At 52.2% G+C, this 24518-nt stretch overlaps 1 protein-coding gene across 4 annotated transcripts; it reads right to left on the bottom strand.

Moving 5' to 3' along the window:
• Nucleotides 1-458: 458 nt before the first annotated feature.
• Nucleotides 459-19174, bottom strand: CLTB (clathrin light chain B). Of its 4 annotated transcripts, none has more exons than XM_045510075.2 (6): nucleotides 18763-19174; nucleotides 13719-13762; nucleotides 6456-6573; nucleotides 6144-6255; nucleotides 3940-3993; nucleotides 459-905 (listed from the first exon to the last, which is right to left on the bottom strand). In XM_045510075.2, exons 1-6 carry the CDS (start codon nucleotides 18947-18949, stop codon nucleotides 734-736), a joined length of 687 nt encoding a protein of 228 aa, XP_045366031.1. In that variant the 5' UTR covers nucleotides 18950-19174; the 3' UTR covers nucleotides 459-733. The 4 variants fall into 4 exon arrangements, with proteins under 4 accessions (XP_045366031.1, XP_010944515.1, XP_045366033.1 ...); XM_010946213.3 differs by having other exon boundaries at nucleotides 13719-13765; nucleotides 18763-19173; XM_045510077.2 differs by lacking the exon at nucleotides 3940-3993 and having other exon boundaries at nucleotides 18763-19170.
• Between the last annotated feature and the right edge of the window lie 5344 nt (nucleotides 19175-24518).

The raw sequence follows: 24518 nt of genomic DNA, 5'->3' as shown, positions 1-24518 counted from the left end.
GTCACCAACCGTTTCTCTCAAATCCACAGAGAAGTACAGCTGAAGGAGGGAGGGGCTCTGGCAGAGGCTACCCTCACCAGCCTCTAACCCAGGTGTAGAGGGAGCCCCCACCAGGAACTTCTGGTCTTGCCTCTTGCCTCCAAGCCACTTCCCCTCTGGGGGTCCGTCGCTCTATGATGAGAACAGAATCCCTATCTCACAGGCTTGTTCAAGGATCAGAAAGGATCAAGGCTGCAAAAGCATTCTGTGAGAGGTGGCCTTTTCCCCTGGGGCTGGGGGCTGCAGACAGAAACAGATGGGGACCCCCACTTCCAGGGGGAGCTCCTGGGTTTCCAGGGGAATAGCCCTCCCTTCTCTCAAGTCCATGAACCTGGGAAAGTTCTAAGCACAAACTGAGCCCTGACACCAGTTGTGGCTTCCAGAGAAATGAGAATGATAATAAATAAGTGTAAAAAGAGTTAACAACACACCCTTTAAGCCAAGACAAAAAAATACATCAGGAAGGCCAGTCACAATTTTGTGGACTGAAAGTGTGAGGGGCTAGGGCATAGGGCCGTGAGGGAACAAGGGGTGAGGGGGTGAGGGTTCCCCTTCCCAGCCCCGGGAGATGGGGAGGAACGGAATAGGCTGTGTAGCAGCTGCTGGAGGCATCCCCCCCCCACCCCAGCCAAAACAGCTGCTCCTCCTCTGCCCAGCCCGGCCCCTGCTTTGCGGCCATGCTGGTGGCAGGCTCCTAGCGGGACAGCGGCGTCTGCTTCAGGGACATGAGCACCGAGCGCAGGCGGGACACATCTTTGCACTGCTTGCTGCTCTTGGGGTTGAAGTCACACAGCTGGGCCACCTTCTCCCACTCTGTGCCTGGGGTGTCCTCCTTGGATTCCTTCACAAAAGCCTCCTCAGATGCCCTGCAGGTGGAGATAGGACAGGTTTCATAGCTGTCTGCCTTCCCCCTGAATCAGTGACACTCTGCTTCCACTGGGCAAGGCTGCTTTGCCCTGTCTACTCCGGGGTACTCTGTCCAGATGTCTCCTCCCCAGCCCCGTGCCTTCTGACCTCAGGCCCCCAGCAACAGCCTGGGCAGCAAAGGAAGCCTAGTTTGGTCCTGCCTCAGGTCCTTTGCACTTGCTGTCACCGCTTCCCCGAGACCTGCTCATGGCTTGTTGCTTCTTATCACTCACATCTGAGTGCAGGGCTTACCTTCTCAGAAAGTTCTTCCCTTCTTGCCACTGCAGTTAAAGTAGCCTCCTCCCCCTGCCCCAGCACTCTCTGTTCAATACCACTCCATCGAGAGTGCCCAAATTGGAAGGAGGAGGGTATAGCTCAGTGGCAGAGTGAGTGCTTAGCAGGCATGAGGTCCTGGGTTCAATCCCTAGTACCTCCATTTTTAATTAATTAATTAAAACCTAATTACCTCCCAAAAAGGGAAAAAATTATTTAAAAAAAAAAAAAAGAGTTCCCAAATTGGAGCTCCTGACACTTAAAGGCCTTTGGAGGAACTAATACAGCACCTCAGCTATTTTCAGTGTTTCCAGAAACTGGGCGGAGATAGGACACTGACTAACCCCCTAAGTGACTGAAGCATCTGGGTCAGCATTCCCTCGGGGTTCTGTGGACCCCATTAAGTGTTCTGCTGAAAACAGCTGTGGTCAAACATCACAGCAGATCTCAAAAGAGGATCTTCAAGGCCTTCAATGCGCTGTGTGCATCACGAACCCCCGTGATAGGCACAGAACCTACCACCTCGCAAGCACGTTTGACTACAGGTCTCTTTTTAGCCCTGAATGACTGTTAACCTCTGTGGAGCCACAGCCTGGGGAGTGCTCCGTGGAAGTCTGTGCTTTTGGTTAGAATCAAGTTAGGATGAAAATTGGTGGTTTCTTCATCATGAGTTCTGGCTGACAGTGACAGAAGCCACTGTTAAGGAACAGTGGAGAAGCAAATATAGTAAATGCAATTTAGTGGACAAAACCTAACCATGGGAGTCATTAAGAGAAAGACAATAAGGGATTCTTGCGTGGAAAGGACTGGGTCTGTGTCCTGTTTGGCTAACAAGTGTCCCTAAAAGCCCCTTTCTCCTTGGAAGTGCCCCCTGCTTCTCAAGCAGGACCAGTCCTGCCACATGCCGGGCATTGGCTGACGGCTGAGAGCTCTCCAGGTGACCCCCACGGGGATCAAGGATGAGCTGGCCCTGGATCAGGTGTCCTACCCACTCCCCCCAAGCCCCGCCACCAGTGATCTTGCTTCCCTGTCCTGGGCTCGTTTCCTAACCTGTGAAGTGGGGATCAGCACCCCGCCTGGCAGATCTGTCTCACTGGGCTGAGAATTGAACAGAGCAGCAGGTGTGTGCAGGCTTGGGGAAAATGTAGTGCTGTGTAGATTCGGCTGGCCAGCGGGGCTGTGGAAAGCAATCCTAGGAGCTCTCCTTTCTGGGTCAAGAGGCTCCCCTCTAACCTCACTGCTCCAAGTGGGGTTCATGGACCAGCAGCATCGACATCACCTTAAAGTTTGTTGGAAATGCAGAATCCTGGCCTCACCTCTGCCTCTTGAATCAGAATCAGACAAGATCCCCTGGTGATTCACAGGCACTGGAAGTCTGAGAAGCACCGGTCTAGACTCTTCCTGTCCTCAGGACTCCCGTGGGTGCTCCCTGACCATTTCTTCAGGCACAGTAAGAGCACTGAACCCCCTGTGGTGTTCCCCAGTGCCAGTGCCCCTCTGCCGTCCACACCCTCCTGCTTAAAATCTCCTCTGGCTCCCCACTGCCTTCAGGATCAAGTCTGAGCTTTTTAACACTGTACAACAGGCTTTTTGCAACCCTGCTCCAAACTGACCTCCCTGCCCCAGCCGCTGCAGGCAGATAAGTATTTCCGGTCTCCTGGCCTTTGCCTCAGCGACTTTTCGTATCCTCCCCACCCAGCACACTCCTTCTCACACTTTAAGGTCCAGCTGAAGGTCCTGCATCTCTGAAGCCCGCCCTGTCTCCCCCCACAGAGGGTGGCTCCCAGAGCCCGGCGTGGCCCTCCATGCAGCTCTTGTCACAACATGCTCCTGACCAGGAGCAACTGGAGGTGACGGGCTGTGTGTGTCCTATACCTGTCTGACCAGACACTGGCATTGGGTAAGTGCCAATAAGTACTGGACAGACGGGAGCGTGGACGGAAGGAAGGAGCGGAAGGCTTTTACTCTGGAGTGTCTGGTGTTCGATGAGAAAAGGGTTAGCCCAGACAGCGGCAGAGGCCTGCCAAGGGCGGACCCAGAGCAACGAACAGCAAATATTTGGCATCTACACACATGACCGTCATCACACAGTCATCACTGCATTTTTTTTTCCTTCGGCTTCACAATCCGCAACACACCATCCAGGCTGTCACTACCAACCAACTGGGGCGGCGTGAAAGGAGATCTCTGCCGTCTCAGGTCTAAAGTAGTCGCAGGACCAACTAGACCCCAAACCAGGAACACGTGAGGGGGCCCATGGTGGTCTGGGCAGGGGCTCGTGGCCAAATGCAGGCTGAAGCTCTGCAGAGGAGCAGTGCACTTGGGGGCAGGAGGAGGGGACAGGCTGCGCATTCTTTCTGCATTCAACATTTGTTTTGTTCAACAGAAGACTCACCCCACCTCCTGGGCCTAAGAGGCTCTCAGAGGGAGGGAGCTGGCTGCTCTGCCCTTGGCCTCTCTCACCTGGGGATGGCCGGGCATTCTTTTCTTTTCTCTGCCTGGATTTAGCCAAGCTGTCTCCAGGCACAGGAGATGCTCATTAAACACTTGCTGGAGAGATGGAGGTGAAGGTCAGTGCCTGTGCCCGCCCCGCGGGCTCACCTCCTGCTCTGATCATCGCCCCAGGCCCAGCCACACTCATTTATACCCCGCAAGTGGGAGACCAGAAACCGCACCAGCCACACACAGGGGCCTTTGCAGAGGAGCAAAGGAGACACGTACACGTAGCCGATGATATGAGCATCTGGCTGCTGGTAGAATGCTTTGTCAGCGATCCTTGAGGGAAAGGGGTTAGGTGGGGGAAGGCGGGATGGCAAGACAGACGGACACGCAGAGGGTTAAAGAGAAAGAGAGACAGCGTTAGTACCTCCAGTCGGGGACACGTTAGGAAGCACAGTTCTGGAAGGCTTGGCAAGTCTCCACAGCCCAGAGAGGAGAGCGGGGAGCCTCCACCCACCCGAGTGGGTGGCATTTTCTAAAACTCAGCCCTGATCATGTTACACCCCATGTTTACAAACCTCCAGTGGCTCCCCACAGCCCAAGTCTGCCCAACCCTGGCATCTGAGGCCCTGCACATAGGAGCCCTCATTCCTGCCCTCTCTCCCACCATTCCCTGGTGCCCAAGACCCAAAGTCCTTTCATATCATGCTGTTCCCTGGTCTAGAATACCCTTGCCCATCCTCTGCCCTCTTTCCTGAAGAACTCCTCGTCATCCTCCAAAGCCCAGACCCCAGACACAGAGGTCCCTGCCCCTCCTACATCCCTTGCTTCCAGAGCCTTCCTGCAGAGGGTCCTACTCTCGAGTTCAGTTGTGCATGTGTGTTTCTGTCCTCTGAGCTCTTTGAGGACACAGACTGGGTCCTTCTCGTCTGTCTCCCCAGTGCCCAGCCCAGAGCCTGGCTTGCAGCAGCTTCCTGAACAGAAGTTGGGGGCTTCCCAGAGCCAGCCTTTCCCTTCCTGGCAGGGCTGGTACCTTGAAGGGCACAGCCTCAAAGGCCGGGGCTGCTGGGCTGTGTCTAGTCTGAAACCATTTCAGCCAAGGTGGTCTGTGGTAGGCATCTGCTGTCTTTCCTGCCCAAAATCTGTCCCTCTTCTTCCAGGAGGGGCATCCGGATTGTCCTTTGAAGCATCAGCTGCCTCCACTCGGTCCCTGTGGTTTGGGTGGGACTGGACCCCAGGCACAACCCAAGGAATGGGAGTACCGCCCAGGCTGGGTGCCACGGAGAGTCCCTCCCTGGGACAGTCACTGGGCCTGCGATGGGCCCGTGACCCACACCAGACCAGTGAAGGTCAGCTCAGCTGGAGCTACTGGGAGCAAGAGGCTTATTCCCACTGAAGTTGCCAAGAAAATAGCACAGAAGCCTGAGCTGCTGGTGGCCATCTTTGCCCCCCTCCCAGGCATGTGTGGCCAGGAGTGAAGGTCACAGCCAGGAAAGCAGAGCCGAGACAGGAAAGGTGAGCGCTGGCGGACCTGGTTTCAGCCCCTGCGCCCGTGGTGCCTGCAGCCCTCCCCCTGGTCTACCCAGTTACACGGGCCACTCATGTCCTTCTATTCTTTAGCCACTCTGGGTCGAAGCGTTGCCATTTCTATCAGCAATAAAATCCTGCACGCAGCTCGGTTCTTCCCGCCCAGCCAGGCCTGTGTCCTCTGGGATGCTAACCATGGCCACGAGGGGCCGAGGCCTAGGCGTTGGCGGCTGGGCCCCAGGACAGCCTGGCTCAGGCTCCATTGGGTCCTGGGGCCTCATCTCTTAACTGACAGAACTCCCTTTTTCTCTCTCGTGGTGAGGAGGTGAGGGCTTAACAGCGCGCCAGCTCTGCAGAGTTCAGGGCTCCAAACTCCACAGGCCACAGAGGAAATAGCTCTGGGAGCTCAGCTCCTCCCTCCTCTGTTACTGCCACCAAATCACCCATTCTCGAGACCGTCCCCCACACTGTAGTTCCCCTCATGTCCCCACAGCCCGCTCATGTCCCCATAGCTCCTCTCATGTCCCCATAGCTCCTCATGTCCCATAGGTCCTCTCATGTCCCCACAGGTCTTCTCATGTCCCCATAGGTCCTCATGTCCCGATAGCTCATCTCATGTCCCTATAGGTCCCTCATGTCTCCATAGCTCCTTTCATGTCCCCATAGCTCCTCTCATGTCCCCACAGGTCCTCTCATGTCCCCGTAGGTCGTCATGTCCCGATAGCTCATCTTATGTCCCCATAGGTCCTCATGTCCTGATAGCTCATCTCATGTCCCCATAGGTCTGTCATGTCCCCATAAGTCCTCTCATGTCTCCATAAGTCTCTCATGTCCCCACGGCCCCTCACCTCCCTAGAGCCCCCTCCTGTCCCTGTCCCCGCTGCTGTCCCCACAGCCCCCTCCCTTCCCTGTCCCTGCTGCCGTCCCCACAGCCCCCTCGTGCCCTCACAGCTCCTCACCGGTTGTTGATCTTGTTCTTCTCCACTTGTTCACTCTGGCGCTGGTTCCACTCCTCCAGGTCCTTCTTGGCCTTCTCCCGCCACTCCTGCTCCATCACTTTGGAGGCAGCATCTGCGACCCCAGCAGGTGAGTGAGCAGCAGCTTTCCAGTAGGGATGTGCAGGCACAGCTGCCCTGGTCCGTCCCCCGCCAGTTCCCACATTACGGCGGCGCAGGGCCCCATACACCCTAAGGCTTGCCCGCTCCGACCCAGCGGGGAACCCGGGGTTGGGGGCGCCCCAGCCCGGCTCCCAGCCTCAGCCCTGCCCTCACCCAGCTCTTGCAGCCGTTTCCGCTGCTCCTCTCTCCATTTGCGGATGCTCTCGGGTTCCTGCGTCAGCCTGTCGGCCTGGGCGATTGCAGCATAGCCGTCAGCTGGACCGTTAGCCTCCTAGGACACAAACGTACAGCAGTGTGTCCAGCCCATCCACCTGCCCGGCTGTCTCTGATGCCCAAGCACCCGACACCCCTCCCATCGCAGACAACCTCACACCCACTGTCTCCTGTGCCCCTTCCCTGCCTCTGCTCTCACTGTGTCCTCCGCCAGCAACCTCTCTGTGCCTCACTTTCCTCACTATAAAATTCCAAAATAGCACCCACCCCATAGGTTAATATAAGGATGAAATGAGTTAAAAAGGGTAAAGAACTTCAAACGTTTCTTGGCACACGAGGAGTCCGCTATGTTTCTATCACTAAAGCCCCTCTCTATTATAGTTTTTTTAAATTGTTGACGGTTGAATTTTATTAATTTTTTTTTAATGGAGGTACTGGGGATTGAACCCAGGACCTCGTCATGCACTCTACCACTGAGTTATTCCCACCCCCTATATTTCTTAGGTTCTAGTCTTTCTTTTCTTTCTGTTTTTTGGGGGGTTATTTTTTGCTTTATTTTGGTTTTTTTGATGGAGGTACTGCAGATTGAACCCCGGACCTCGTGCATGCTAAGCACGCACTCTACCCAGTGACACACAGTCCCGAATGGCCTCACTTTATAATATGCTTACTGGTCCATTGTCTGTCTCCTCCATCTGAATGTCACCATTGTGACAGCAGGGACCTTGCCTGTCCTGTTCACTGCTATGTCCCCAGCACCCAGCACAGTACCTGGCACACAGCAGATACTTAATAACTGTTTGCTGAGTGAACAAGTGGCCCTGAGATGGCCACGGCTAAGACTGTGCAGGGAGGGAAAACTCAGACTCTGCAGCTGGACTATCTGGGTTGAAATCCCATCTCTACTGCCTGCTATCTAGGCGTGTAGCCGGGGCAGGCTGCTTCACCTGGCCTGGCCTCAGTTTTCTCATCTGAGAGGGGAATCATAATAGGTTTATTACTTCTAAGAGCGGTTGTGAGGGTTTGATGCTACGGTATTTGTAAGACATTTGAAAGGGTGTCTGGCATGGAGTGATGGCTCCGTGAATGGCAGCTAGAGTTACTATTATTATTCATTTCCATTTTACAGGGGAGGAAACTGAGAGGAGAGATGACATAACACAGTGGCAGAACCAGGGCCAGAGTCCAGGCCTCTGACTCCCAGCCCGGGGCTCTGCCTGATTCTCCACACCTCCTGCCAGGGTGGGGACTCAAAGCTCAGTCCAGCAAGGAGCTGGCTCCCTGTGGTCCTACAAAACTGAGACCTCTTACAATCCAGCGCCACCTCCTGCCACTCCCGCTGTGGTGCTCTGTCTGCTCTATGCATCCCCATCTGCAGGCATCCCCGCACTCATGCTGCCCCACCGCTGTCTGCTCCTGCAGCCTCCTCCCTCCTTCTTCCGGCTGATGAAATCTTATTCCATGCCCTGAGTTTCCATCTCAGAAGTACCAGCTCTGGGACCTTTCCCAACCCCCAAGCAGATTTCACACCCCCTCCTCCCTGGGCTCCTTGGCACGACCTTCACCTTCTACTGTGTGCATCTCCCCGCTGGACCATGAGCTCCCAGTGGGCAGGGCAGAACCTAGTTTATACCCTCTGAACCCCTGTTCCATCCTTTCATGACTCCCGGGGCTCCTCCTTCAAGCACTCTCTGAAACTCTCATGAACACTGGTGTTGTTTAATGTCTTCTCCCACCAACAGCACCTGTCCAGTGACGCCCACTGTCCGCACACAGCCGCTGCTCAGTAAGCAGAGGATGCGTGGACGGAGATCCCCGGAAGCAGCATATGCCTGGCTCAGGGGAGGTGCTGGGTAAGCGTCTGCCCAAGGAGCTCTGGGCAGCAGGGTGAAGGAGCACACAGATGGGACATCGAGGCTGCATCTCTAGCTGTCCAGCGGGAGAGGGAAGGGCAGGTCCAGGGTGAGGCGGTGCAGCCTGGCTCCTCAGATCAGGCCCACCCGTGAGTGGGCCTGCACAGGGTTACGCTTCAATTTAGAGTCTCTTGTGACATCTCGAGGAGCCTTTCCAGGGCCCTAATCTGGACAAGCTGATCACTGATGTTGGGTGAGCCCCACCCTGCCCACTTCCGGGAACAACCTTGTCCCGACGCCAGGCTACAAGGACCTCCGCCCAATCCTAGAGAATGTCCCATCTGCAGACAACGGCAGTCCCTTTCATGTCTATGTGTTTATCCAGGTGCTACATTTTGTTTCTTCTTGGCACTCATCTATATCTTAAAAGGCTGGTTTGTTCACGTTTACCATCTGCCCTCCCCGACGCACCCCGCCCCACCAAGCAGTGGCCTCCAGGACAGAGACTGCCTGTCTCTGTAATGTATCTAGGACAGGGAGGGCCTGGCTGTAGAAGGATTTCAAGAACATTTAATGAATGAATTAAATGATGATCAGGCTTGGGCACATGGATGAACAAGACAGCCCATCAACCGGGAGTCTGGCAGAAGGAGTCCCTCACAAATGAGAACCTGGGGTTCATGCTGTAACACAGGTCAGGAAAAGAGGAGGGACAAGGGGGGAAGTGACCCTTCTAGGCTGGGAGCAGAGCAGGCTGCGAAGAGATGGGGAAAGGGCATTTCAGACCAAGAGCCGGCAGTGTAAGGACCATGTGAAGCTGGTGCCTTTGGGGAAATCTGAGTACAGAGATGCTACTAGGCATGGAGGAGATGGGGCGGGAGAGGTGGGCTAGAGAGGGTCCTAAGGGCAGAACAGAACTCACCATCTCCATCAAGACTACCCTAAAATTAAGACTCACAGGTTATAGTGTTTTAAAGCCTACAGGAAACTTGCAATTATACGGTTCTCTTTGGTCTTTACAACTCTACATGGTGGGTTTTATTATCTTTATTTTATAGGTAGGAAAAGTCTAACTCCAAAGTTCCAAGTTCACCCAGGCAGGAACTGGCAGAGTCAGAATTCAAACTGAATTCCTGGGTGTAAACGTATTGGCCACACGTAGCCAATAGGGATCAAAGTCACTTCCGTGGCACATGATTTCTGTCTCCCTGGTAAGTCTACCTCCCAAGATTAGGACTGTGCCCCCTCCCACTGCCCACGCCCCACTCCCCATCTCTCTCTCACACCCACACCCGTACCCCGTCCTGGGTCCCTTAATGCCTACGTCTGGGATTTATAAGAAGCTTCCAGGGCTATACAGCACTCTTCTCAACAGACCTGGAGGGGCACCAGGACAAAGCCTCCAATCCCCATTTTACACATGAGAAATCCGGCTCAGAGCAGTGACTGATCCAAGGTCGTCCGGCAGGGAAAAGCCAGGAATGAAGCCCAGGTTGTCTGAGTCCATCCAAACTCCTCCACTGCAACCTGCCACATCGCCCCAGTCTGGGTGGAGGAGGAGCCTCGAGAAACCGCTTAGACCCTCGGTGCTTCTCTCAGCCCCTAGAGCAGCAGCACAGCACATCCAGGGCCACTGTACAGTGCATTCCAAGCACGTCGTGTCCAGAGGGTGCCAAGCCTGGCCAAGCTGGGCCTGCCTCCTCCACCACTGGTCAGCCAGCAGCGCGGCCCACTGAAGCGCTCTGGCTGGGAGCTGTGCCCAGAACACCCCTCACCCCCTGCCGCTGGTCCTCCCACCTGCAGGCACACCAGCCCTGCCCCTGTGGTCTCTTCAGGCTCCCTCAGCACACCCTTCTCTGCAGCAGGAGCCAGGCTCCGGGCGAGCCCCAGACTGAGTGCCTTCCCCTCTGTGCCTTTGCACATGCTGTTCCCGCAGCCAGGACCACCCACACCGCTCTGGGCAGCCTAGAAGCCCACTTCCAGCATCCCTCCCTGTTGCACCCTTTGACTTCAGTGCAGCATCTGGCGCCTGAGCCTGATTGGAGTCCAGCTTTTCCCACTGTGTAACCAGAGGGAGCTGTTAAACCTCCCTGCACCTCTCCCTCCTCATCTGTACAGAACCTACATGGTAGGGGTGTTGGGAGGATGAAATGAGTTAATCCGTGTAAGCTTTTAGGTGGTACCTGACACATCGTTGAGAACCCAGTCTCCTGGGTCTTGATACCTGCCTCACACCCAAACCCCTGCCGTCCTGTGCTGCCCCCTCCCCCCTGCCCCCTACACCCCATCTTTCAGGTCTCCGTCCTCTGTCAGAAGCAAGCTCTTTGAGGACAAACACATGTTGGATTTGCCTCTATATCCACCACCCTGAGCCCAGTGTGCGGCTGGCAGAGAATGGGAGTTGACTAAGTGGAGGAATGAGGGGCCCCCTGCAAAGTGATGTGCGATGTGGCCGGCGCAGGAACAGCCTGGGACACGGAGTCAGAGAGGCTGGCCTTTAAGTGCCCTCCTGCCACTCACTGGATGCGTGACCTTTGACAAGGCCCTTCCCTGGGCTCCTTGGGTCTCACCACCCGTTAAGTGGGAGTGACAACACCCCACTCCGGCTGCGAAGTGGGACCCGTGTGTGATAACCGCCCTGCGACTGCGGTGCCCTGCAGCGGGTGTGCACGTGCCAGGGCGGCGGAGCTGCAGGGCTCGGTGTCGCCACGTGGCGGGCCCCGAGCAGGCCAGTCCGGGCTGCGCCATCACCACAACCAGGAAGAACACAGCCATGCTGCCAGCAGACCCGGTCCTGAGAAGCCATTTGCTGGCTCCCCTTCTCTGGCCACTCCCGACTTATTTTCCTGCCCCGACCCTGCCAGTGAGGAAACTGGGTCAGCTACTGGGGTGCTGGCAGCCCAGGAGGGCTCACCAGGGGCTGCAGGAATGCTCTGAGCCCCTTCCAAGCTCGTCAGGGGAGGGGAGGGGTGGGGAATGGCTGGGACCAAAAGGCAGGAGGCTACGTTCAGGACCAAACTGGTCTCAGACCAGCTTCCCGACCCCTCTCCTGAGGGACCCCTGTGCTGGACACTGGGCACCACCACAGTCCCTGTGACTCCAGGGACAGCCAGGAGGAGGAGGCACACCCGATCTCTGGCACTGACCAGCTGAAGCTAAGCTGGGCTGAGCTGTTGATTCCTCTAAGTAGCTCAGCAGGGATGACGGCAGTGGGTGGGGGAAGGGGGAGAGCGTGTTCGGGAGTAGGGAGCCCTGCCGGGCCCTTCTCTCCCTGCCCCTGGCAGCATCAGGCAGACTGGAATGGGTGTGGGTGGGCTTATCCTCGGGGCTTGTTGGGGATCAGGTTCCTAGCTGGACCCCCTAGTGTCCCGTAGGCTTCCAGAAAAGATTAAGAAAGGTAGCAAGAAAGTTCTGCCCAGGACCCTTAAAAGCATGCGGCGTGCACAGGCAAGGCTTCTCCCCCTACAGCACAAGACAGACCCTGCTCTAGGCTCCATACTGTGGAATGTCCGTGGGGGCAACCCCCCTGCAAGCCGGCCGCCACGGCCCGCCCTGTCCAGCAACACAGGGGTGGTACAAAGGGGATCAGATCAGGAGCAGGAGATCTACATGAACCTGAACTTGGCCACTAAGCTTCTGAGTGATTCACCTCATCTGGGACCCCTCCCCATTCCCTGGAAGGATGCTGTGATAGCACAGATGTGAAGCGATTTACAGATAAACATACCTGGGGTTATTCTTGGTAGCAGTGAGAATAAGAGTCCCCGCTGAACTTGGGGAGGAGGCCCAGGGCTCCTCAGATCCACTAAATACACAGTGAGCCCGGGGGTGAGGAGGGATCAGACCTCAAGATCCTAACGTACAGCAAGGGTGGTGTTCTAGGTACTTCTGCGGTCCCAAGCGTTATCTCCAGGTCCAAGGCCACTTTAGGATACAGATCTTCTGGGTCACACGAAGTCCTTCTGAGTGTGCCCAGGGAAGGGGCAGCCTGAGTCTCAATGCTCTGCCAAACCGCACAGGTGTAAATGCCGCTTATTTGATGCTCTCAAGCCCAAGGAGACAACGAAGCTCTTCAAGTCCCAGAGACTGACTTTTCCAGCTTGCTGGGAGTTGAGTAATTTTCCAGAAATGGGGCTTGGCCAGTTGCCCTGTGTAAGGTACCGGCCCATCCCTCTTACATAAGAAAAGTATTGTTTGTTCTCCCTGAAGATTTAGGAGGCCAGCTCCCCAACCGGGCAGAGCTCAGGAGATCCCGCAGCTGTAACCTCAGTGGTCAAGGGTCTCTGACCCAGTCCAGTGGGAATTAAGGCTCATCCAGTGGAGGCTTGTCCCCACCCAAGCATCTGCAGGTGGGGGTGGGGGTGGTGAAGGACTGTTGCCATCTGTGGGGTCCTGGGGATGCCATTTGTGGTCCAAGTTCTTTAAGTACTTTTAAAATGGTTTGTATATTATGAGGGGAGGGGGTTAGGTGGGTACAGAGAGAAGAAGTTTTTAACTAGAAATATCTTTACTAGCCAGATTTTTCCTGGTTTGTGTGTGTGTGTGTTGCATGTGTGCTACAGGATCACTACAAAGAACTGTAAAACAATCCAGTGAAAGTAAAAGCTCTTTTCTTAGCCCCATTCTCCCATGACCTCAGGGCTAACCACTGTTAACAGTTGGTGCACATCCTTTCAGATCTTTCGTGCAAACATATTTCTAAAAGAAAAAGCAGGACCATACTGTGCATATTACTCTGCAAGCTGCTTTTCCATTTACGATTTTATGAGCCTCTTCTCATTTCAATACAGAAAGCTCTGATTGCTTTTTTTAACAATGGCATGGTTTTCCAATTGACCTACCCAGGTCCCTGATGCTGGGCACTTAGGTTGTGTCCAGTTTGTCTGCTCTTGTAAATAATCCTGCAAAGAATCCGGATGTCCTTGTTCAGTTAATTCCTTTAGGAAAATTCTGAGAAGTAGACTCTCTGGATCCAAAGCCTGCCCAGTTAAAATGCTCAGACGTGGTGGAGATGGCCACTGGGTTCAGCCTCCCACTAATGGCACCCACAAGTGCAGCGCCCTGTGGTTCCTTTAGTCCATGCCACTGTGGGCCACTTTATCTCACCCTATGACAGCTGGACATCACCACGGGCAATCTGAGGGCAAACCCCACTGACCCTTGTCTCTAGTGGTCCTTATTTTTCAACCCCTTCCCCTACACAATTTTTTTTTTAATGTCAAAACCTTTCTCAATGTCCCCATCCCAATGAACAGAACATGAAGCCCGAATCCTACCAATGATGGGGGCCATAAGTTTCTGAAACCCAGGCAGTCGGTCCCTCCCCTCGTGAAGACTGAATCTTGCTTACCTGAAACACATCTCCGTTGACTGTGGTCCCCATGTCCTCAGAACCTGCTAGAAAGAGAACAAGGAGACAGCATAAGTCATTACTCAGTTTATTGCAAGCAGGGAATGGTCCTACATTAGCACCCAAGCCAACCTCCATACACGCCTGTGTGTGTATTCACCCCCACACATGCAGACATAACAGATACATACATAACCTGGGCTCAATCCTTGACCGTTCACAAAGCCTTCTCCCAGGCGTGATCACATCTGATTTTTACCACAGCCTTGTGATAAAGTTATTATCAACCCATTTTACAGATTTTCAAACTGAGGCTCAGAGAGGCTACATGATTGCCCAAGGTCACCCAGCCAGTAATAGCTCCTCACCCACCCGAAATGAACTTCCCCTCAGCCACAGCTGGGAATGGCCCGATTGTCGGTGGAGCCTGTGCCCAGTGAGCAGGCGGAGGTGCTGGAGGCTCAGGGCGGGGTCCACGAGGGCAGGGGAAGAGGGACCTGCGGGTCTCTGCCTGTCCCTGTGGTGCCTTGAGCAATGGCTCCACCTGTGAGAGCAGGAACCACAGCCCCTACCAGGCAGCACCTGGCCTATTTTCCCCCTCCTGCCCCTCCCAGAAGGATTGCCTTCAACAGTGGCTCTTCCCTGTTCCTTCCCCGACATCTGATTAGTCACAAATTCCTGTGGCTGCTGCTGCAAAGGGGACCCTCAGAGTTGCCCTCCGCCCCCTGCCTGGCCCACGGGTGCAGCTACTTTGGTGTGTCTGCTCTGCTAGCAGTGGGCACCTGGAGGGGCACACCTGTGTCCTTATCCCCTCCACTGTCTTCCCCAGAGTCAGACACCATACTTGCGACTCAGGAAGAGCTCAGAAACTATTTGCTGAATAAATAAATGAATCAGTGCAAAAAAGAAAGAAGGAATAAGCAGCTTCTGTCCACTCCCAGGCCTCCCTACCTCCATCTTCACCCTCTCCCGAGTCTCTTTCAAATCACCCGCCAGGGCTGATGTTTTGAGAAGCACACGCTTACCTATGTCACTCCCCCAATTAACAAGTAATGAACACAAACCAAAAAGAAATCCTCTTCCCAGGGACCACGGCGGCCTGTAGGACCTGCTCCTTCCTTGGGGACTCGGCAGGTGCCGTCCCCTCCATCTAGAAGGCTCTCCTGCCTACTTCTGCGTGGGCTGCTCCCTCACTCCCTTTAGCCTCTGCTCCAACATGGCCTTATTAGAGGCCTCTCCTGACCACCCCCGACGTTCATCGTCCAGCACCCTTCCTGCCTCCTCTGGGCAGTATGTTCTCTAGGGCACCTACCCCCACCCGATGTGTTTATTTCTGTATGTGTTTATTATCTGTCCTCCCCGCTTGAATGCACCCTCCATGAGAGCAGGGACTTTGTTTTGCCCACTACTGGGGTCCAACATCTAGAACAGTGCCTGGCACACAACAGGGGCTCTATAAATATTGGTTGAATGAGGAGCTTTACAATCTGGCCCTGCCCCCTTTTTCCTGCCACTTCCCACCAGTCCCTCCCACAAACCCTATTCTGGCTTCCTCCTTCTCCAAACACACCACGCCACACCCCAGGCCTTTATTCCTACTTCCCTCTCTTAAAGAATGCTCTTTGGGACCCAGGCATTCTCTAAGGCCCAATTCACAAGTCACCTCCTCTGGGAAGCCCTCCACGACTTCCCCTACTTCCCTGGGCGCTGTTGGAAGGTCTCATCTCTGGGGCATCCCAGAGTACTTTACAGCACCCGCCTCCCACCCTCTGATGCAGTCCCAAGGTCGCACACCCCTTTATCAGGTTCTGTACCCCATTCAGTTCTCAGGGGTGAGCAGTAAGGGTTGGCTCAGTAGAAGCTGAATTGCTCTTTTGGGCCCCACTGTTATCTGCAAGGCCTGAGGACTCTCAGAAATGCCTTTCAGCCGAGAGCCCCAGGAGGCCACATGAGATTATCAGACGGCCCAGTATACTTCACCAGCCAGCCAGAGCTGTGAGCAACACTGACAGTGCTTTAACCCCATGGAAGTAATCCCTAGCTGATATAAATTACAATCAACTGTTTTCAGAGTCATCGGTGACTGATTTTACCGCCATGTCAGCTGTCCTCCTTGCTCATTCAGACAAGAGTTTCTCCTGCATGGGTGGCCTGGTCCCTAAATCAGGTGTGCTGATGGGGTTTCGGTGGCAGCATCACCTGCAAAGGGGCTTCTTCTCCTGGGGCACCTCCTCCACCAGGGCCTGGAGTCCGTTTATGAGGATGCCAGTCTGTGCACTTGGCATTTCTGGAGTGGAAGTTATACAGCCCCACTCCACCCTGCCCGGTCCCAGTCTCAGGCCCTTCGTCCGCAGGAGCTGCCAGGTGCCCCTCTCTGGCCTTCAGAAAGTGTCTTCCCTGTCTCTTAGTCCCATGAGCATGCCCTGGAAATGAGGCTTCAGCCTCTTTGGGAATCCACACACAGCCACACACAGGATTACCAGTCTGTTCCCACAAGTGCTTTCTGACTAGCCTATTGCACATTGATAACCACGTGTGCACACTCTGAAGCCAGCAGAACAGGGGCTCAGCAGACCCGAGCCCCAGAAATAACCCCTTGGGTGTTGCTTCCCTCAGATCCCTGACCCCTTTCGGAACAGGGGCAGACAGGATCCAGAACATTCCTGGGAGTTTACTGAGGCCCATCAGGGGAAATGAACTTGCCAGGAAATGACTGGGCAAGTCAAGGGCAGAGCCAGGCTCAGCGCTCAGAAATCTGGGTGTGAAAATGTAAACCTTCTGGGCCCTACCCAAGGCCGATGAATGGAAACAGCGTATCCATTGCTCAGGCTGGCCACGGTTCCAGCCCCACAGGAGAGTCTCAAAGTGGCTCAGGCTCAGGTCTACCCAAAACACTGTTTCCCCAGGGGTACCTGGGGGCCCGATGTCAGGGCGCTCAGCGCTGGGGCATCATTTAAGAGATGAGACTCAGAAGTGATGAGCGGTACTGGCTGTGGGAGCCAGCTTCCGCCCAGGCACATTTTCTCCGCCTCATCCGGGCTCCTGGCATTCATCACTGGGCAGGGAGGATTACTTGCTCAGTACCATCTAGGCCGAGGAGGGTCACATCAATTCCATCCTGTCTGGCCATCTATTGACCCTCCATCCCATAACACCTTCCTGACCCCCATACCCCACTCAGCAGGGCAGCTGAGCGTTGGCAGCTTCCGTGGTTCTAAGTCTGGGAGACTGTCAGAGGGCCGTGTCCCAGTTTTCCTACCTGCCACCACAGGTATGGGGCCAATCCGTGCACCACCCCTGCCGGAGAGGGAACCTCCCACCCAGGCTGTGAGCCCCTGGAGGTCCAGTGTCCTGGGAGAGGTTCCAGCCTGCTCAATGCCCAGAGGCCTCTGGCTTCCCTCTGCCTGACTTCTCCCTGCTTCTCTCTTAGGTGGTATTGACGTCGACTCTCCCAGCGGGGCCTCTCCCAGGCCAACCAGACTAGGGAAACGGTTGTCTCGGGGTGGGGGTGGGGGGTGGACAAATGAATACGGGAGAGTGAACGTAGACCCGCATTTCCTAGGAATTCCCTGGGATGTGTGAGGGTCCGTGCTGAGATGCTAGGAACTGCTGCTTCTTCAAAAGACCTCTACTGCTGGCTTGGGTGGGTAGCAAAAGACCCCCTTCCCTACCTCTACATCCCATCACTTCCCAGGGTGGTTGCCACAGCATTTACAAGAACATGGAGCCCAGAGTTGGGAGGCCTGGGATCAAGTCCCAGATCTGTCACTCACGGCTATGTGACTTGCGGCAAGATACTCAGGCTCTCTGGGCCTCCAGTTTCTCATATGTTACAAAAGCTTTGTTATGTTTCTCATACCAAGGGTATATGGAGATGCTTCAAGCTCCTCAAGCCACAGGAACTCATACTCATTTCTGTATCCCCAGTGGGCCTGGCACATAGCAGGTGCTCAGTTAATGTTGAATGAATACAATCTTGACTATAAGGAGCCTTATTTGTAAACATTAAAAAAATGTAAGCTTCCACTTAATTCCAACAGGCCCCTAAACCCCATCAAAATGACATTAACTGGAAGCAAGGGCTGTTTTGGATGCAGCCACAAAAGGTGACATCTACTTTTAACCATTTTAAGAAAAGATCTTTCAAGAAAAACTGAAGCAGGAATGTTGTTGATAAACATGCTATTGCAAGGACCAGGCCCCCAAAACTGAGTCTGACGCTAACCATGATAACCCTGCACCACCTTTGGAAAACCATTAAGCGGCAAACCCCAGGAGGACAGGTCTACATCTGACTGAAGCCCTCCATGCCCCTGCCGCCACGCTGGTGTCTAACCCAGGGCCAGGCCTATGCGAGACACAGTGCAGAGGGCTTAGAGTCTGAGAGAAATAGGTTTAAAGTCCTTGCTCCGCCACTTACTAGTTGTTTCAGGAGAATACCTTCCGAGGCTCAGTTTTGCCATCTCTGACATGGGTTTTATAATCTATATGAAACGATTAAATGTAAGTAAAGCGTCTAGATCAGTGACTGCAGGAGGGCAGGTGGTCCCTGAGGAAGGTTTGTGATCTTGGAACAGCCAGTGTCCCCTGCTTTCCCAGTGGTAGGAAGAAGCTAAGTCTGAGGGGCAGGGAGGTCTGGGGTTCTGCCCACACCTGCAGGGCTCAGCCTGGGGCAGCCAGCTTACAGGAAGGCTCAGGAGAGACTCACAGAGCTGGACTGCGTTCGATCCCAGAGCCAGGCAGTAGTGGAGTTGGCGTGGGGATGAAATGTCATGATGAATTTCTATCCTGGGAGCCACCAGATCCACAGCCCCAGGCGGGGCCTCAGAGGGGGATCTCCAAGAAGATTCGCCCCCATCTCCCCCATTCCCTTCTCCCCCAGGCCCCCCTCAGGTACACACACAGCCCCAGGCCCGCTCCTGCCTGGCCATTGCAGGCCCTCTTCACTCCCGCAGGGCCCTGAGCCCGGGACCGCGCCGGCCGGGTACCCCGGATGCCAGTCCCAGGACGGACCCCCAGTCTCCAGGCCACCGAGCTGACTCACCCCCACTCGCGGGTCCCGGCTGCGCGAGGGCCGCTTGGCTGCCGGCAGCTGCCCCGAAGCCCTCGTCATTCTCTATGCCCGCGATCTCACTCTCCTGCTGGGCCAGGAAGGCAGCCGCCGGGTCCTCCTCGGCCGCCTCGGGGGCCCCGCTCTCCGACGACGAGAAGAAGCCAAAGTCATCAGCCATTTTCCCCGCGTCTCTGCTGCAGCGTCCGCCCGGCGCTCGGCTCTGCCTGGCGCGTGCCCCGCGCTGCGCCCGGCGGCCGCGACACTGTCACCCGAGCCGCCCGGGGGAGCCGGCCTCGGCGGGGACAGGCTCGGCGCGGCGGCTCCGCACTTCCTCTCCGCCACCGGACCCGGCTCGCCTGTCACTGCAACTGCAGGCGGGAGGAGCCGGGACGGGAATGCGGTGATGTCACCGGCCGAGGGAGGGGGCCCGCAGGACGGCCGGAGGTCGCCTCGCAGCGGCCGCAGGAGGGCGGCAGCAGGACGGCGGCGCAGCCCGAGGGGCCCGGAGGCCCCGGCGGCGCTCTCCGCTCCCGGCCCGCAGAGCGCATCTCCAGGACCTCGGGACACGGCGCAGCCGCGGCCGGCTCCAGACGCGAAGCGGACTGGACCAAGTGGCCAGAGCGCGCACAGGGCCACCGCGGGCGGGCAGCCCGGGCCTCGGGAGGAGGTGGTCGCTGCGCAACCTTGCTTCTGACTCATTCTGCCAAAGTTTCTTCTCCCAAGCTGGGCAGATATGATGAATTCCATTATGATGAGCCTTGGAGTGGTGACATTAAGTCTCGCGGCTTCATTGCATCTTTCCTGCAAGTCCAGGGCCTTTCCCACCAGGCCGTGTTGCTTTCGTGCAATTCGTATACATTTCTCTCTTCATTTGGAGAGGCTTCAGCTCAGACTGCCAGAGTTTGTGTTACCTGAGCCGGTCTCTGCTTGGAGGCTGGGCCCCTTAAATGTCCCTTAAGAATGAACCAGCCTGAGACAGGCTGACTCAATGTAGCCAGGCAACCTGCCTCTCCTCCACGCAGTCACCTTCAGTAAATAGTCTCCAAAATATAGTAAAACTCAGCGTTGGTCATGGGGAGATTACAGTCTAGAAGACCAACAGATGGCAAATGACCAGTCTCAGCACCCTGGCCTAAGCTGACGTTTAAACACGGTACTGGGGGGCCCAGACTGGGATTTTCCCTTCCTGATTTGAAACTTCAAGATCAACTATGAACAGGAAGGGAGAAAGGAAAGATGCACCCCAAGCCTGTGGGTAGCGGTGCTTTTCAGGGGTAGGGAGCAGAAGCAGAATTGGGCTGAAGGGCAATTTCGGTTTTGCACAGTAATACTTTGTTGCAGTTTTCACTCTTACAGTGAGAAAACAGTCATTTATCAGCTGCATGAAAAAGAACGAAAGACACGTCCAGCCCTGCACAACAGTCCAAGTGTTGCCAGTAGATGTAACCGGTGTCCAGGTTCTTGTCCCGTCCCAAAAAGAATTCAGAGACAAGATGCTAGAGGTTAAGAAAGTAAAGTGAGGATTTATTAAGGGATGGAGAGTACACTCTCAAGGGGATTGCAGGTGAGGGGCTGCCCTGATGTTTTTGTTTGTTCGTTTTGGCAATTTGGTTACACAGAGTGTGAAAATGAATGGGCAATACTCATTAGGGAGGGAAGGGTCTGGGGTCATATTCCCTGATTTTCATCCCAACTCTACCTTCCCAAAGGGGGGAGGGATTTTTGTCCTTATTTCATCTAGATCAGAAGTGTCATGGCCTCGGTGCATGATGGGTACTTCTAATCTGCAAGGCTAATTTTATTGTAATGAGGGCATAATAAGCAAAAGGTTAAATTCGGACACTGGAGATTCCTGCCTTTTCTCACCTTTTTTTGTCAGCCTCCAGGGCACTGATCACCCTAAAAGGTGTGACTACTTAGCCCAGAGGTTTCTGCTTTTCTTGCTCGGCCCAGGGACCCACGGTGCTTACAAGATGTATGGTTTCCTGTATTTGGCCCATGCCCCTCATTTCTGCCCAGTTCCTGCCATTTGACCTGTCCCCCTTTCTCTGCTCATATTGAGGTATCTGCCTGCTCTAACACAAGCACAGCATTCCTCCATCATCTATCCCACATTTCTTTCTCCATCCCCCAACTGCAGGCTCATGTGCTGAAAAGACCTCAAAAGTATGCTAGTTTAACAAAGCAGTCATCAGTATTAACTCCAGGTTTTGTGGAGACAGAAGGACTATTGAACATGTCTACGCACCCATTGTGATCTCCCCTGGATGCTTTGATTTGATTCCCGGAGACTTCAGTCAGTAACTCAGGCAACACTACGCTGCATATAGAGGTGCAAATTCACTGCAAGCGTTCTTCCCAACTACTTCCTCCTTCCTTCCTGCTCCTTCCTAATTTAGCCATCAGCAGAATTTAGCTCTATGCTTAATTGATACAAATTACTGGTCCAGATCATTCTGCAACCATGCTTGCTCTTGTATGTGACTCTTACTCTAAAGCATTCATATTAAAAATTATTATTAAAATTATATTTTGAACCATGTAGCACTTCTTTGTGATAGAGATTCCCAGTTTCTCGACACCTCCCGGAATATCTTTGGAGGTCTCTAAATACAGTTCTAGCCTTCTAATTCTCCATCTAATTGTGAAACTCAGTAAAGGTCAAAAGACATCAATAAATAACGTTGAGTAATGATAAGAGGCAATCTCACAGAATCAAAATTTTAACTTACGAAGTCTGAAATGGAGAAATGTTTAAGACATTTTAAATGGAAAATTTCAAGCATGCAGAGAGTAGAAAGACATAATACAGCTCCACATACCAAGTCCTGAACCTCGATATTACCAACATGTAGTCAGTCTTGTCTCATCCACTGCCTTTATTCCTCCCTATGTATTATATAATTTCATCTATAAACCATTCACTACGTTAACTTCTTTTTTTTTTTTAATTTTGGGCTTTTAAAAAAATTGTGGGTAAAAAAACACATAAAATTTACAATCTTCACCATTTTTTTAAGTGGAGGTACTAGGGATTAAACTCAGGACCTCATACACGCTAAGCATGCACTCTACCACTGAGCTATATGTACACCCTCCCACTTTACCATTTTTAAGTGTACAGTCCAGTAGTGTTAAGTACAGTACCACATTTTCTTCATCCATCCGGCCCTGGGCATTTGGGTTGCTTCCACCTTGTTACTATGTATAATGCTGCTGTTAACACGGATGTGCAAATCTCTCTTTTATACCCAGGGACAGAATTGCTGGATTATATATTAATTCTATTTTCAAGTTTTTGAAGAATCACCATACTGATTTCCATAGCTACTGAACCATTTTACATTCCCACTAATAAGCTCCTTTTATCTTTTTTTGATTGGTTGATTTCCTTTTCAAGTTTTTTTTTTTTTGACATAATTTCAAACTCACAGAAAACTGCAAATAATTTCCATAGGCTTCTCACCATATTCCTTAAATGATAACATTTTTTTACTACATTGGCTTTTTTCTTTTGTCTTCTCTTTTTCCTAAACTGTCGCTGTGTAAGTTGTAGACACCATGTCCCTTCAGTCCCAAATATTTCACTTTGTGTTTTCCTAAAAATAAAGACATCCATTTACATACCCACTATACAATTATCAAAATCAAGATATTAAAGAGTGGAGAGTATAGCTTAAGTGGTAGAGTGCATGCTTAGCATGCACAAGGTCCTGGGTTCAATCCCCAGCACCTCCATCAAAAAACTAAATAAGTAAGTAAACCTAATTACCTTCCTCAGAAAAAAAAAATCAAGGTATTAATACTGATATAATACCATTATCAAATTAACATAACTTACTCAGATTTCACCAAATTTCCCAACAATAGAGGAAAACAAAATCCCAGATTAGATATTGCAATCAGTTTGATCTCCTTCAATCTAGGACAGCTCTTCTCTTTAAATAAAGAGAGTCTCTTTTATGACATTGACCTCTTGAAGATTACTAGTCAGTTACTTATTTCACCCTTCAATTTGAGTTACCTTGGTTTCCTCCCGATTGGATTCAGCTTAAACATGTTTGGCAGGAATAACACAAATGTGCCGCTGAGTTCCTCTCAGTGCATCAAAATAGGAAGCACATTGTGTCAACTTCACCACTTACTGGTGATATTAACATTGATCGTTTAGTTAAGACGATGTTTGTCAGGTTTCTCCACTGTAAAATCGCTATTTTTCCCTTTATAATTAATAAATACCTTGTGGAGGGATACACTAAGACTTATACATTTTATATCTCTCTGTAAAACTTCACCCATTCATTCATTATAGCATCTATTGATTTTTGCATGATTCAGGCATTATAATGATACTTGCCAAATGGCAATTTTCCAGTTCCATCATTCCTTATACATAGATTGGTTGGCTTTCTAATATTGATAAACTGTTTGTTTGTTATGTCTACAAGGTTCATAAACTTTATCCAAGTAGGTTGTAGTAATTTGCTATCATTATTTATTTTAGTGCTCAAATTGTCCAAGATTGGGTCACTGGAAGCTCCTTGAAGCTACCTCCTGTGTTTCTGTAATGTCTGCATCATTCTCTGAGCTCATTATCACTTTCTGGTGCAGCAAAATGTTCTAGGCTTAAGAATAAGCCATTTTAATTACCTCCCTACCCCAAAACAAACAAACAAACAAACAAAAAGAAGAAGCCATTTCTTCAGCATCAAAAAGCCTACAAATAATGAATGCTGGAGAGGGTGTGGAGAAAAGGGAGCCCTCCTACACTGTTGGTGAGAATGTAACTTGGTGCAGCCACTATGGAGAATAGTATGGGGGTTCCTTTAAAAACAAACAAACAAACAAACAAACAAAAACAAAAAAATGGAGTTACCATATGATCCAGCAATCCCACTCCTGGGCATATATCCAGAAAAGATGAAAACTCTAATTCAAAAAGATACTTGCACCCCAATGTTCGTAGCAGCACTATTTACAATAGACAAAACATGGAAACAACCCAAGTGCCCATCAACAGACAGTGAGTCTAAGAATATGTGCTATATATATAAAACACCCACACACACACAGACACACATAGACACACACACACACACACACACACACACACAACTAAATATTACTCAGCCATAAAAAAGGAATGAAATGTTGCCATTTGCAGCAACATAACTGGACTTACAGATTACCATAGTAAGTGAAGTAAGTCAGACGGAGAATGACAAATATATCACATACATGTGGATCTAAAGAGCAATATAAGTGAATCTATATACAAAACAGAAACAGACACACAGACTTAGAAAACAAACTATGGTTACCAAAGGGGAAAGGAGGGGGAAGGCTCAATGGTGGGGGTGGGGCAGGGATAAGTTAGGAGTATGGAATTAACAGACATGGACTACTATGCATGAAATAGACAAGCAACAAGATTGACTATGACATAGGGAAGTATATTCAATATCTTAGAACAACCTCTAATGGAAAATAATCTGAAAAATATATATATTTATATGGCTGAATCATTTTGCTATAGCCCTAAAACTAACACAGTACTGTAAATCAACTACATTTCAATAAAAGAAACGGTGATGATTAATGTCAGACATGTGTGAGCTAAAGCTATGATGGTAATTATTTTGCAATATATGAATGTATCAAATCAACTGGTTGTACACCTTAAACTTACTCAGCGTTGTGTGTCACTCACATCACAATAAAACTGGGAAAAAAGATAAGCCACTTCA

Source organism: Camelus bactrianus, chromosome 22 (assembly GCF_048773025.1).
Source record: "Camelus bactrianus isolate YW-2024 breed Bactrian camel chromosome 22, ASM4877302v1, whole genome shotgun sequence".
NCBI lineage: Eukaryota > Metazoa > Chordata > Mammalia > Artiodactyla > Camelidae > Camelus > Camelus bactrianus.
Note: the sequence above shows the minus strand (reverse complement) of the source record. Positions and strands in the feature narration are given on the sequence as shown.